Raw genomic sequence first — 15752 nt, 5'->3', positions numbered from 1 at the left:
CCCTTCACTCTCCTTCATCTGTTTGATCTCACCTTCTTGTTCTCTTTACAAAAAACACAAGGAAAGGCCGCTGTGCTGTTACATATTTTTCCTGCCTCTTTGCTTTAGGGCCAGCAGAAAATGCCTCCTTATGGACTTCGGTTTCTTAGTTTACTTTGCATTTTAATAAATAATAAATGAATAAATTAAATAAAATTGCCGAAACTGTAGCCTCCTTTCTGCGTATCACCTGGATCGTGTGAGGCTGTTGGAAAAAAGCTGTGAATAGGAAGGAGAAGAGAGGTAGCCAAGGGAATTAAGAAATTTCTGTATTGATTCTGTATTCTGTAATCAGCGGGAAAAAAAGACATCTCATTCTTAAATAAATACCTTTGAGCTGTATGTTTTCAAGAGAGATTTATGTCAATTTGCTGTCCATCCAGGCAAAATCAGAAAGACCCCCAGAACCCAGAGCCTGTCCCCAAAGAACAGAGCCCAAACCAGAGGACACAGAGAACATACACTGTACATTTGCAGAGAACATACAGTACAAATCCCACACAGAAGGGGCCTAGTCTAGAATCAAGCCAGGAAAAAAACTGAGACAGCAGTAACCACTTTGTCTTTGTGCTGCCCCAGTTTGCGGTCTCACAATTTATTTTACCCGTCCAGTTAAAATATTTAGTTTTCCTCTGAGCCTCCACAACCTTCAGGGTGCTGTTACCTGTTTAGTGGGAAGCACTATAAGATATACAACAAATGATGGTGGCTAGGGCAGCTATAAAAACACGTTTAAGTTAGTGGTTTTCAGATAATATGAAGAGATTCCCTGAATAAAAGTGAGTGATTTCAGTCCAAATTGTTAGGAACTGGTTCCTCTAGTTCAATAACATCACAACATTAATATAGTCTCCTGGGGGATTATCGCCATTGACTGAACACAAATGGAGGAAGAGTGTCTGGGACAACATCAGACTGTGGAAACGAAGCACGAATGCTCACCATGATCAAATTGCACAGTACACATATCTCCTTGGACAACACCTGCTCTATCCACCAAGCGTCTGGATCCTGGATTGTCTTTATCAGTCACCTCCAGGTTTATGGAACACAATCATCCTCAACCATGAGGGAAAGCTAAAGAATGAATTCATTACAGCTTTGGACTGAGTTAAATACTTGACCAATAGTAGGACCTACACCAAGACCAACACTTTAATTTGTCTTCACAAGCTAGCCATCCTGTCAGAACCCAGCCACATTCTAAAATTATCACACCAGAAATCAGCCCCTTATCTTGACGTGTAATTCTTTTTCAACATTTAATTCACAGTAATTTTCTGAAGTAGGCTCTCTACCTCCAGTGTGTTGTATGTGCTGTCAAGCAATAGAAAAAAATCTGTGTTCTATCTCTTTTTTATCTCTATTTCACAATCTCGCTCCCTTTATCCTCTTCAGAACAGACTTCTTGCTATAATTAGCATGTGCTATCGCTCAATGCCTGCTTCATGAGGACAACGCTGAAAATAAACTGTTTTCCTTTTGTTTTATAGAAAGTCACGGGTTAACAACATTCTTGGTCTTGATGTTCAGTCATTTTTCTCTTCTTTTATAGCATCAACAAATGATGAAAGTATATACACATGGAATCATGCATTGTGCCTGGATGTGTCTGTTGTCTTTAAAAAAATTGGATGTTTTCCCCACGTAACAGCTGAGCGAGTTACAGAAGTGACATCACCAACTTCGGAAATTCGGGCAGTGTAGAGCTCTCCTGTGGCAAAAGACCTGAGCTTTTGATGTGGCAGAGTTATCCACTGTCTAGGGAGTGGCGCTGTGCCTGCTCAGGACCCACAAACAATCGGGATCAGGCCCCAGCAAGGGCAGGGAGAGCTGCATTCATTGCACATGATCCTAAGAGATCATTTGTCATATTCTGCTTTTACATAAGCTTTGGTTGTCTTTCTCTTTACAGGTGCTCGTTGCATTTTCACAGGTACCATTCCGTAGTCTCAGCTTGACTCATAGACAGATTTTGGGGAACCTACAGTAATCTGCTTGCTATTCATGAAAGGCTGTGTCATTTTGGTCCATTATTCTTCTTTATGCTTCAGTGTTACATTTCAATTTGCCCTTTTTTATACACATATTTGTTATGTGTATAATGTATTTGTATTGGCATCACTGCTCCTGTTAATAATGCAGTTCATTGCAATCCTTTCTCAGTTAGTCCAACAGTTTATGAGGTTCTATTAGAGAGATTTATATTTTTACCTGTAAGTCTCTTTTGGGAAATAAATCAGATAAATTATTTTGATTATTATTAATCTCAAAACATTATACTGAAGAATACTTTTCTTCTGTAAGTGTAGTTTGATTAAACCCTTGCATAAAAATTAAAAATGTGAACCAGTTAAATGGTAGAGCAGTGAAGGTTTAATTGACATAATTAAAATAAATAACTTTGTTGCATAACTTGATACAGGAACCTTCACTGATACTTACAAGACTGGGAAATTAATGCTTTTTTTTCAAATGGAAATAGAATTGGCCCTAAGTGTCGTAAATGTTTATAGAACGTCTATTTTTGCTAGACTATCAAAAACATCAGAACTGTCAATGGGAGCAGTAAGTGAGTTACTGGGGTAAAACTGTACAAAACCAAACCAAAACAAATGCACAAAAATGTGCTTTAAAATATGTCTTACCCCTGATGTCTGTCATCTTCTGTGTAACCTAATGCATTCTTCCAAACAAGGGATTCTGAAATTCTACATCTTCTGGATAGGTTCAACACTACAGGTGCGGAGTCTACTGTATTAACCAGGCAATGCAGGATTCAGTCTGGGATTTGTCATTAGCTGATTAAAACCAGGATTCATCAAAACGTAGTAGACAATGGATACGTATTTTACATTTGTGAATTTACAGTTTTGTCAATAAGTGCTGCATCACTCTTCCAGCTGATGCTAACTCTGCTGAAGGGACAGTTGGGCTCAAAATGCAGCAGAATGGTGGATGATTGCTAATGCTATAGCAGTGAAAAGAGAAATAAAGTATCCAGCAGTTCCACAAATTACCGTAGAGGAAAATATCACAATGACATTTTCTTCTGAGAAACATTAACCTATTGTAATCATTACTGGAATGATTTTAAATTTGGGGCAGGTACTTTTTTTCTTTTCAATTTAAGCCCACCCCCAAAGAAATGAAAAGATCGGATGTGCCGATAATCTTTTCCCAGACAGAACAAATCTGTGAGTCATGTGATCTGAGCTTGAAACGCTAAAGGTAAACAGTGTCTGTCTTGGGATTTACTGTAACACAGAATCTTGGTTTAGTGAATAAATGTAAATAGAAAATCCTGCATGTGAAGAACGGGGAAGGGGGTTACTGGGAAACCAGCCCGTAGGGTATCTTGAGTTTTCATCAACAGACTGTATGTGACTGTTGACTGTTGACGTGTGTCTTTCAGCATCAGCTCCTGTTCCATGTGCTGATACATTTCCAGGGCCACTGGGAAATGTCACAGAGTCTTAAGCAATGCAGTAGAATGAGCAGGAAACAGGATCATGCTATCGAAAAGTCAAATATGCTTTTATGTTATCAACATGTCAGATTTCTTCGTAGATCAGATGAGTGAAACCACATGTGAAAGAAAGCTTGATGCATGAACTTATTATCCCATATTCCATCTGTTTTCCATATGAAGCTTAATTTGCCAGTACTTGGTCAAACTCAAAAGAAGGTTTTAATATCATGGCACAACCAATTTGTGTAGTTTTAATGAAAGTGTGGGACCTCAGTGATTTCTTAATCATCCAGAAGAAATTAGCTACGTGAAGTTCTGCATGTAATATTGTGTTTTATTATAGCTCTCACTACCAAAACAGTGGAAGAAAAATATATTTTTGGATCAATATGATTACAACAATAACCTTCCATATTTTTTGCCTGTGACCCAGAATTAATTTGTTTTTTACATTATTTGCTTATTCTTTTCAAAACCACATTATTGCAGTTAAGTCTTGGCCCTAAAATATTCTTTAAAAACACGTATTGTTAAATTTACTACAAACCTAAAGTGGGAATCTCAACTTCATTACATAAAAAAAATAATTTATATATGTGATTGATAGACATGAAAGATGACAATTAGCAACTGTTTTTAATGATCTGTTTATTCTTTTTTGTTGTTGTTCATGATTTGTAAAATAATTCGTAAGTATTTTACAAGGTGTTTTGTTGAAAATGCCAGTAAAAAAACTGCTGCAAAAGTATGATAAAAAGCTGGATGTGAGTATCGAAAGAGGATAAACTACATCCAGGCAACATTGAATACAGCTTGCTATCATATGCCCAGTTTGATTCTGTGTTTTAATCTTAAACCAAAAAACCCTGAACTAGCCAATCAACATTAATGAAAAGAAGTAATGGAATATTACTGAAGCTACTGTTCCACTTAAACCAACTTCATCTGTCAAATATAGACCACATGCCGCATTAAAGCATGCATTCCAGACATTTTTCTTGAGCTAAACATGGCACATTTTGCATCGAAGTGGGATGCACAGCAGCAGCACGTATACAGTAAGCAAGATCTATTTTCATTGAGGCGTAATTACTCTGCTGAAACATGCTAAGCGCTTGGCCTAGAAACCAGCCGCTCAACTTATATAGTTGTTATTTTATTATTAGATCATGTCACCACTCCCGACCCTCAGGTTGGCCAGTATCCAAGAGCTGAACATTTCTTTTAGTACCTTGGTGGTCTCAGTGTGCCGAAGAGGCACTCTTTCCAACAAACATCAATGGAAACCCTTATCCTGAGTTCAAGAAGCATCACTCCCATGCTAGTAAAAACTTTCCTGAGACCTCAGGAAGCCCCAGATAAACCCATGTATCACTGGCATCATAAATATCACATTGCACTTTGCCTTTAAAATGTCAAAATAGGTAAAATTGTGTAAATTCATTAAATTCTATAAAACTCCACTTTTGTTTTTCAAAGAGATTTTGGGTGGCGATTAAGCATTTTCAGGTATTTAACCTGGTGAACAAATGCAATTTTTGCACGTTTAAAAAGCTAATAAATATTTGAGGGAAATATTGAAAATGTGTCAAATTTGTTACTCAGAAATATTTGAGGGAAGTTTTGAAAATGTATCAAAGCCCCCAACCATTTGTTACTAAGCAGAGTGACATTTCCTGTGTAAAAGGTTACTTCGGAAATATACAGGAAGGCAGTCAAGGTAGAGTAATATATCTCTTTATTGGAAAGGAGGTCAAAAGGAAGGGATATCCTCATTTCCAACTAAAAAAAACACATTTTTTAAATACGTGGTGCAGGCTTGTCCTAACACACTGTCTCACAATGCCCCAAGCATTTTACTGAAGACCTATCACTCCCATTTTGACAACCATTGGTAACAGACGGACAGGGCTGGATGAGCTGTCAGAGCTGACCTCTGAACTTTGACTGATGTTTGTGAAGCCTGTAGCATTTTTCTGTTGCTCTAGAGCCCTAACCTATGTGCCATTTATCTGTAGATCTCAACGAATGCGGACTGAAGCCAAGGCCTTGCAAGCACAGGTGTATGAACACCTATGGAAGTTACAAATGCTACTGCCTGAACGGGTACATGCTGATGCCTGATGGGACATGTGGAAGTGAGTCATCTGCCTGCTTCCTGTCAGGAACTGCTTGTTGAGTCCCAATCTGATGGACCACATTTTAGGATAAAATGTATCTTCTAAAGAAATATTTTACCAAATTATAGTGATTTACTGGTCTTCCCCAAGTATTCAAAAGCTTACAGATGCCCAGAAAACAATTGTTGGTTTCAATTGCTTTAAGCCCCAGTATCGTTCCTGGCCGGAAAAGACACTGATTGTGATTGTGACAAAAAATGAAATCTGTTTTTTTAACAAATTTCACCCCTCAAAAAGTATTTTAAGGAGGTCCAAGTACAATAGGCCAGTTATTAAAATAATATATATTATAAATAATAAATATAAATACATAAATAATATTTCCCTGCACAAACATGATATTATGCTTAAGGTCATGAACCATTACATCATTTGAGAAATGAAATGTTCAAATTAAATTGCAAAGGTAACTTAATAGCTACTGTATTGTAAAAAACCTAGTAATGCAAAACTACACTGTCAATATTGTTTTTAAGAATTCAATGTGAGGTGTTAGAATCCTGTTTAGATTCATAATGTACATGTTTTCAACTGTACCTTTCCTCACCAAGATCAGAGCTTGGATATCCCTTACTGCAGTCACACACAGAGGCCTAGATCTCACGTTTTTTCAAACAAACACATGGCTCCTTTAAAAAAAAAGGGCATTAATTGAGACACTCCTTGAATCAACCTCTAAATGAATCGTTGGATGTCTTTTGCAAGCTGGATGACGAGGCAGATCCATGTTTCTGTCTTCCTGTAGCATGCGCTGGAAAAAGTCCCCTACAGTCCTTGGGTTGATGCCACTGTTGCCTTGGTGTTCCCTGATCAACACATTAGCACCTGTCCATGTGGAAGAAAGATATGGGTGTTAATTCCCAACAAATACAGCACTTCAGCAGCCAGGAATATCTTTTATGAACTTAAATGAAACACTTATATTTTATTGCCCCTTCTCAAGCATTAGGTTTAACAGCAGTCATGCTGCAATTCTTGCTTTCCTATGGAGTTCCTATTTTTTAAAAATAATTCCATCTTTTTGTCATCCGCTCATGGATGATACATTTCGCCCCAGTAGTGTGTTGTGTAAAACAGGACAGGAAACATCAACTTTAGACAAGAATTCCAGTGGTGTCCCCTGATTATTATTTATTGCCACAATATTTCCAAACCTAAGCTGAAAACGTTTATCAGACATGAGTCTGACAAAGTGTAATGAAAACATACACATGATGCAGACTTTTATATTGGGATTATGCTATTATCCATCAATCTTAATAAACATTTAGTGATTCAATATTACTGTTTAATATTATTAGTGGGTCCTCTAATGTATTAAACAGTAAACTGTTTGGTAATGGTATTTCCAGATGACTATATATTTTAGCATACTACTCCTTAACAAATTGATTTTGAAAGTCAGAAACACTTTCAGATAAATAACAATGGTCAAATATAATTACTATAAGATAGTGATTGGTTTACAATGTTTATTACCAGTTGCACATAATACCTACGTTTATATACGTTTTGAATAAGCAGTTGAACCTTACTGTGCTAAAACACGTGATTTGTTCACTGTGGGTCACAGTTGTTAATCAGTATAGCAGATGAATCATTTGTTTTGGAGCCTGCCGCTAAAGTAGCCTGGAGCATATTATGTGGAGATACTGTGAGCTTATTTCATACCCTCTTGCGCAGACGCCCATTCCTGTGCCATGGCAAATTGCCAGTACGGTTGCGATGTGGTGAAAGGAGAGGTCAGATGTCGCTGCCCATCTCCAGGGCTACAGCTGGGGCCCGATGGCAGGACCTGTATAGGTAAGTGCGGTTAGAAACCCCAAGAATATAAGAAACAGCTATGACAGGAGATACCCATTTATCGCAATAGGGTATCAGTTTATTTAGTGCATTAATAATTGTGTTTTCTATTAATAGTGAAGAATCTACTGTTACCAATTGGCATTTATTTTCCCTGGCTGTGTTTTGAAATATCAGTGTCTACTTCTACTACTTTACTGTACTTTTTTAACTTTATTTTTAAGTTTTCAAACTTAAGCCTCTTCTTAGCAATTGTTGAGGAAAATAAACGATTCCTTAGTCGTACCAACACCAAACAAGTTATTTATAAAAAATGCCCACTTCGTTTTAAGCCAAAATGGACTCATTTTGTGTAGGACATTTTAGCAACATATTGATACTGCATATCTGCTTTAAGCATTAACATGGTTATCGGGTCAGATATACGTGGATAGAATTTCCCTTTTAAGGAAATCCATGTGTTTTAATGTCACTGTGAAAGGAAGAAAATTTTAACTTTTATTCAGTTCCTCTTTGTTAGAACGCCTCTAGTCTGAAGTTTCTAGCCTCTAATATTAACAACCAATAAATGGAAAACAGAATGGGACAAATTACAGTAGTTGAGCCTTGCTACAGTATGTTAAGGTCAAACCCATGCCTTGGTCGGTGCCATTTTTAACCACTTTGACAAATGAGCATTAGTCTTTGTCCTTGACTGTTAGTTGGATTACTACTTCTGAAGCTGACCCAAGACATGAAAATTACTCTGCATAAATAAAGCCCCGGGGAAGAAAGATTTTTTTATATATGTCATTTTACTGTTGAAGTACTTTGGAGACCGCAGTCAGGTTTCGATAATTTCCAAAGCAATAAGCTGCAGGCTAAGAAAAAGTAAGTGAAGTCTGGGAAGTGGAGGAAGGAAAGGGCAGTAAAGAATTAGGAAAGGTTCAGTGCAGTCCTGGATATAATGGGGTGCCAATTCTGTCCAGATCATTGCTGAATGCTACACTGACTTTTCATTTCGAGATTTTGTATGTTAACCACTTCTGACACTTTGTCTTTAGGCAAAAACGATACAGGATGAAACAAGCTTTTCTTTTATGAAATTCATTTTCTTTTTGGTCTTGATTGAATTTCAGCTGTAAGATTGCAGGAACAGCTGTCTTTCATTAGTATTTAAGTCTCACAGTTAAAAAAAAACATTGAGTAACTTTTTCTAGTAATAATAAAGGCGTTTTGACAAAGTTAGACTAAAAATAAAAAGGGCCTTAATAAAAAAACTTTATTAAATGTAACAGTTATGACATAATGTGCAACATGGTGGTTGCCTTTTAGTATGTGTCCCATTTACCTTCAAATGACTTTAAAATCACAACTCTTTATTTAATTACAATTATGATAATAAATTAATGTAACTTTAGCAATAGATTAATTTAGGTTTAGTGAAAAATAACGTATGTGTCTCAGAATTACAGCTTATGTTTCTAAATAAGGCGATATGAGACTTGGTTTTTCTGGTTAGTTTGATGGATGATGTCACAACAGATTCTCTCAAGCTTTCTGCCTCATCAAGACACTCCTTGTATTGGCATAATGTGTACAAGGCAGAAACCTTATGGTTGACATTTGCAGTTGATTTAACGTGCATTTCCTGTACTGGTAATATTCTTTGACAGTACAGGTGTGTCTGTGCTGTGTATTATATTCATTCTGGTATGGATGCTGTACATTATAGTTTGATCCAAAAAAAATCTATCCATCCATTTTCTAACCACTTCTTCCAATTCAGAGTCAAGGGGGTAGCCAGAGCCTATCCTGGCAAGCACAATAAAGATGTTTCTATTTAAAAAATAATTATAAAACTGAATATTGAAACTCAAAAGGTGGGTGAAAGTCTTTCAAAAACTTGACTCAGTTATTATGGAAACAAATAAACATTAAATGTCATATATCTTCCGAGGTTTTGATAAAAACATTACACAAGAATGTTTTGCTGTTATAAGCCATTCAGGCTATAGAATATCCATCTTGACGTTTGGTAAATGGGAGTGAATAATCACTATGATCCAGACAGAAATGAGTTTTAAATGGTCACATAACAGCCAGTGCTATTGGTAACAGAAAAGACACTATGCACTACTGCCCAAGAAAAACCGTTAGTGAATTAACTTCCTCCCCATTTCTGGACTGAACTCTGCAGATTTTTTAATTCAAGATATTTAGGAACAATTTATTTGTGGTGGCTGTGATATTGTGGGAGTGTGTTGTGCACAAAGAAAAGCAATAGTAACTAGTCTGTTTCTTCTGAACAACACTGGATGTTGTATAACCACTTTGAATCCAAAGAAGACATTTCCTAGGTGGAATTCTGAGATAGTAAGAGCACCAATGATGTGATACAGGAATGAAAATACATTTTTTTTTTGTTTTAGACGTAGACGAATGTTCTAGCGGAAGGGCAGTGTGTCCAAGGTTCCGGAAGTGCATAAACACCTTTGGAAGCTACATTTGCAAATGCCATGAAGGATTTGACCTGAAATACATCAATGGAAAATACCAATGCCTAGGTAACCGAGAGTATAAGATTGATTGAGTTTACTGAGTTTGTTTTGTGAAATGTGTTGCCTTACTAATATTATTTACAGGCCACTTTTCTGTTGAGTTTGATTTGGGCGTCCACCCACTTTGTTCCTAAGGTGTTAAGATAGAACTATATTCAAAATGAAGGAAATATTATATAAGTAACAAGGAAATAGGTGTTACTTAGTCATAACAGTTGTAACAACATAGTTGTTATGTATTATTAGTACTTAATAATACCGTATATGAACATTTCAGCTTTCATACTTCTACCTGAAGCAATAATGCATTTATTCAGTCTCTCCTACCTTCTCTCAATTCTTCCCTTTGTCAAAATTTACATATTGTTTTTGCTTTAGATTTTTTTAATAGGTATAAAACTGCAGAATGTGTTTTTTTTTTTTTGGGGGGGGGGGGATGCCTATAAACATATTTTTAAGTGTCAGGTTTGTCTTAAAAGATAGACAGCCGTATGTGTTTGAGGCCTGTCTCATTTTGTTGAATTTTAAAGAACCAGTGGAAACTACATTCCTTCATTTTATCCTCAGGGTAGAGTTCCTTTAGGAAACAAGTAGTGACTGTGTCCAATAGTAAATATCTGGCAAAAAGCCATTTAATGAGGATGTCCTAGAATCAGGGGCATCAGTGGATTCAAGACGAGATTTATGCCAATAGCTGCTATTCCTTATTTGGACAGTTCACTTCACATTACACTGAATTGTCCTGGAAATCGGGAATAAAGTAATTTCAGAAAAAAAAATCCCTGGCCACATCAGTAATGAGCCATGATCGGGATACTGTCAAATGCTGCAACATGGTTGGTTAAGCACCACAGGAGAAAGGTTGGGATTCTTCTGCCAGGGCTCTCTCTACTTTTTTGCAGCTCTCCTGTCAGGGGCGGTAGAACTTTCAGTGTGTGAACTAACAAATGGCCCCACAGGCAGAGATATCTTAGAGCATGTACACGTGTTAGAGAGCTGAATCCTAAAAGCAGATGGCAATTCCAAAAGAAAATGCCAAGCTGAGGTTTTGTATACTGTATATGTACAGTATAAACACCTCAAAAAGCTACCAACAGGGTGTCACTTCCTGACACCAATAGGTTTGACCTTATACTTCATCATTGACATTATCACTGTCATTTTGCTTTTTACAATTTTCAGAGCTTCCTTTGTTGCTATGAAATTCATATTACACCCACATTAGAGTTTATGCTGAAGCCCTGCTGCAGTAGACAAAATTGGACATGTATTTAAGAAATGAATGAAGACTTTCTGAAGTGTTTATTAGTAATTCTAAAAGAAAAGGGAATCTTAGTAAAAACTAGTTGTGTTGGGTGCTCTCTGGACTGTGTATTTATTAACCTTTAGAAGCAGATACACTATAGACTCAGCTGTTGTTTTTTTTCCTGCTGAGAGGACAAAACAGCCATTGACCTTGGGCCTACCTCTTCTGGATACTCTCTGCTTATAAGTGGCCAATTAGCTTAACAAGCACCTAGCGTGGTTGAAGCTGCTTTGAGTGTAGTAGGGTCCTCACCACTCTGCCTGCCTCCTCTCTCCTTTCAGATGTGAATGAGTGCACCACTTCACAGCACCAGTGCGGCAGCTTCTCCACCTGCTACAACACCCCTGGCTCCTACAAATGCAAGTGCAAGGATGGTTTTCGGGGAATGGGCTATGACTGTAAACGTAAGTCTGAGGATGTTACACGCTACAATTCAGAACCAGCTTTTCATTTGTACAACTCAAGTGTGGATTGGGCAGGATGCCAAATTAGGATTCATTTAGCAAAACAAAATCAGTCATACGAAAAGTGGTAAATGCAAACAATTTGCCAATGAATAAATAATACTTTACGTTCATGTGTTGGGCTAAGACAAACTCATCTTTTCTGTTTATTTCTAGTTATTCTCACACAGACACATGACCTACTCTCATCCTAGTCAATGACGATAATTGTTAGGGGCAGCGTCACATCACTCCTTCCTGCTACATAGTTACAAAATTATTAAATATCTTTATTCATTGTATTGCATTGTCTAATAAATGTTTTTAACCTAGAATTGAAGATTATCAGCCATTATACTAATGTCTTTCAAGTGCTTGAAATCATACTGAAAGAAGCTTAGCATTTTACCAGAAATAAATCCTAAATAGAAACCCTGTTTCTTGTCATGTCAGAGTTAGCTTTACTCTCAGGATGAAATACACTGCGTTTTGTCTTGAGGGACAATATCTGGTTACACTAACTTGACAGACTTTTAAAGATTTTGACACAGCTAAAGGGTAGCGTAGTTCTTCTGCAGCAGAAAGTTTTTATCTTGTTTTATAATGTTTTATCTTTTACTGTAAGAAATGATGTAGATTAGTGTATGGAAATGTTTTGTTAATTACATTAATTCACATTCCTAACAGACCACAGAATTACATTTTATACATACTGTACTGTAATTACAGTATACAGTTATTAGGAGCAAATAAAGAACTATGTCACCTTTCATTGAGATATTCACTAAATATGAGAAATATTTTAAAAAATGATTGTGACCAAACACTTACAATCACTGGCTTTAACACTGCACATGTTTTTAACGTTATCAAATGTATGCATGGAATTACTCAAAAGTAGTATGAACTACATATTGTACTTTTTGTTCTTATTAATCTCATGTTCTCAAATACAATTTGCTCGACTCCAAAGCCAACAAATAACAGCACTGACTTTGGTACTGCCATTGTTTTGGAGGGGTGAGTGTTCATCGGCAAAAATGACGACCCTGTTCTTCATTTCCAGCTATACCCAAAGTTATCATTGAGCCTCCCCAGCCTGGCAACAGCAATCCCAATAAGATTCCAGATTCAGATCGTAAGAGGACAACCACCACCATCCGTACCCCAGTCACGCCAAGGAAAATAGCCACTACTACTACGTCTCCTACAACTAAGTCTTCAACCACCGCTGTGGTTCCAAAGAGAACAACCCCCGCTCCTGCCCCAACCACCCAGAGAGAAGCGAAGTCCCCCACCACACGCCAGCCCCCCGTCACCACGGTTTCGGTGGTCACCACTGTGGACAACAGGATCCAAAAGGAAGTGACCCAGAAGCAAAGGGGGGATGTCCACAGTAAGACCATGAAACCTCTCTTCTTAGCTTTCAATAATAAAAGAAATGACCACTCTTCCAAGATTGGTGGCCTGGCAGTGCACAAAAAGCTCAGTCTCATCACTCTCGAATCAGGAAGTCTATTGTGGGAGTAAAGACGATGGGTGTTATTATTTGGTTTTATTACATTTTCTTTGTTAGCAAACTGTGCATGTGGTTTACTGAGTTATTGGCGTCTGTATACATATGAAGAGCACAGCCTGCTGTGTCAATATGTAACTTAACGCAAAGCATACTTTCGTGGGAAAGGAAGTACTCTGTTTTCTCTTGAGCGTAGCCTGAGCTCTGCACAGGTCACCACCAGTTTATCTTGTGAGGGCAGTTATCTGTGTGTTAAAACAAATTCCACTTGTCTTCCTACAGTGAAATTAGTTTCTCACATCGTTCTGGCATATCCACTTTCTCACATTCACTTCTGGTCCAAATTGAAGTAAAAGTTGGCTGCGTTGAGAGTCACCTGAATACTGTACCCCTGTTGGGAATGGTGGTGTCTTTTCACAGATTAAACACACAAAATGTATTAAAGTAACGTACAGGTAATTCGAATGAAGAGACATTAAGAGACATGTTTTCCTAAAGGATAACTGGAGAAAAAGTAAGAACAGGTTTATAAGAAATTCAAAATTGCCTAAACACACATATCATGCATCTATTTATTATTTCAGTCTGGACTTATATCTCACTACAAGAAGTTTGCAGTTTGAGACTCTATGTCTACATATTTTTTTGCATGTTTTACAATCAGTCTGCAGAGGGTATTGCTGTTTTAGAAAAAAAAAAGTAGTATTCTGGCAGATGTTAGATGAGAAAAAGACCTAAGGTGCCAAAAAATGTGCTACTACTGTATTTGAAAGTATGATCCTGGCACAGATAAACAGGGATTCAATATACTGTAGAAGGATGTTCCAAAGTTCAGAAAACACCTGAACCTGTTGGCTGCATTGTATTTTTAAAGTTTTGGAGGTAATTAAGTGTGTCCTGAGACAGTCTTTGGCAATCAATAATAACGGTTATTTTTTGTCATCAGCTGTTTTTTGCGTCGCACGTGTAATACTGAAGGATGTAGTTAGCGCCCCTTTTTTGACACTGCTTTGGAACTTGTCAGACTATACAGTTCTGCAGTGGTTTGACCACACGGACCTCTCATGCAAACGAGCGCGGCTTAGAGATGCTCGACTGACTCGGTGCCAACCGGCTTCATGCCTCACATTGCAGTGTGTGTGCGTCTATTTGCAGCTGCTTGCCAAAGTACACCGTGCACCCCGTTTTATCTCGGCTATAGCTGGAGTTAATTATAGGAGTGGTAGGGGTCTGTAAGAACTCTTTATCCGTATTGGGTTTCTTAATTCACTTGCAAGTGAGAACAAAATTGTTCTCCTGTTCTGAGTAGGTATGCTGATCTGGGGGAGGGTGTACATGGAGACAGTGGGTGGCATTGGGCCTGTGCCATCTGTTGCGGTTGCCAGCGTACACACGCTAATTTGTTGTAGTAGGCTCACCTGAGTCTTGCTCTGCTGCCAGCCATTGTTGATGTGTTGATTTGTGAGAAGGTGTTTAACTGTAAAAAAAAGAAAAAGAAAAAAAATAATTATCCGGAATTAAAACGTGTTCCAAACTACCAGACAGGAATAATGAAAACTGTGGGACATCATGGTTACAAAGTACTATTGTTTTTTTTAAGAACCAGCCATAAATTCTTACAAATGACAACTACAGCAGGGTTGACCTTACATTGGCAGTACATTTTAATTCTGTTGTACTCTGAGTGCTCTCTCTTCTGTTTTCTTATCTCAACTCTTTCTTGCTGTATCTCTTCTTTTAGTTTAGTTTAGGCGCTGAAGAGAGTAGATTATTATCATAGCTGTAGTGGGGTAAATTTCCTTAGGAAAGATGCTTTAGAATAAAAAAGAAACATTCTTCCGATAAACATTATCTTCGTTTAATAAAGTAATTATTATAATCAGAGCATGAGAACAGTCTGATACTATATTTAATTGAAAAATTAGGTTGCGAGTAATTAGCAAAGTCTTCACCATAGTTTAAACAGCAGTATGAGCAAGACACATAACATTAAATGTAAAACTGTCACCCAGAAGTATACAAACTTAAATGTATGTAAAGAATTAAAAATGTAATAATAACAGAGAAAAAGATGTTAAGAGCATATAGTGATATAATTATCAGAATTAATTAAACTATAGGATAATTAGGAGGAAAAAATCAACACTGATAAATAGAAAGAAAAGTCAAATCATTTCTGAAGCTGTGTCTTTATACTTTTCAGCGTGGGTTTAGCATTAATTTCTTCATTTGTAGCCAACGCACACCGACAGTGCTCCTCACTCAAACCTAGGGGAGTTCCTGTAGTTTGCCAGACCTGGCTGAAATTAGTGCTTGGTGCAGTGATGACTCATGTCACTTTTCATTGCTCTGTGCTTAGTTAGCCCCCTCGTCTCAACTTGTTTTTTCCAGTTTCTCTCTTTCTCTTTTCTTTTGAAGAACTCTTTTTGAAAGTCATCCTTTGGAATCAGATG

General features: G+C 37.3%; 1 protein-coding gene across 4 annotated transcripts in view; it reads left to right on the top strand.

Annotated features, from left to right (window-relative positions):
• npnta (nephronectin a) overlaps nt 1-15752 on the top strand; it is a 56871-nt gene that overhangs the window by 26349 nt on the left and 14770 nt on the right. For all 4 annotated transcript variants that reach the window (XM_088625046.1, XM_088625029.1, XM_088625038.1 and 1 more), the window contains 5 exons: nt 5530-5649; nt 7375-7494; nt 9906-10040; nt 11622-11744; nt 12850-13179. In XM_088625046.1, the coding sequence (XP_088481172.1) occupies nt 5530-5649; nt 7375-7494; nt 9906-10040; nt 11622-11744; nt 12850-13179 (828 nt within the window). The remainder of the gene's footprint in view (nt 1-5529; nt 5650-7374; nt 7495-9905; nt 10041-11621; nt 11745-12849; nt 13180-15752) is intronic.

Source organism: Lepisosteus platostomus, chromosome 1 (genome assembly GCF_059453375.1).
Source record: "Lepisosteus platostomus isolate fLepPlt1 chromosome 1, fLepPlt1.hap1, whole genome shotgun sequence".
NCBI classification, from domain to species: Eukaryota; Metazoa; Chordata; class Actinopteri; order Semionotiformes; family Lepisosteidae; genus Lepisosteus; species Lepisosteus platostomus.
The sequence above is the reverse complement of the archived record's forward strand: the minus strand, read 5'-3'. Positions and strand labels throughout refer to the sequence as shown.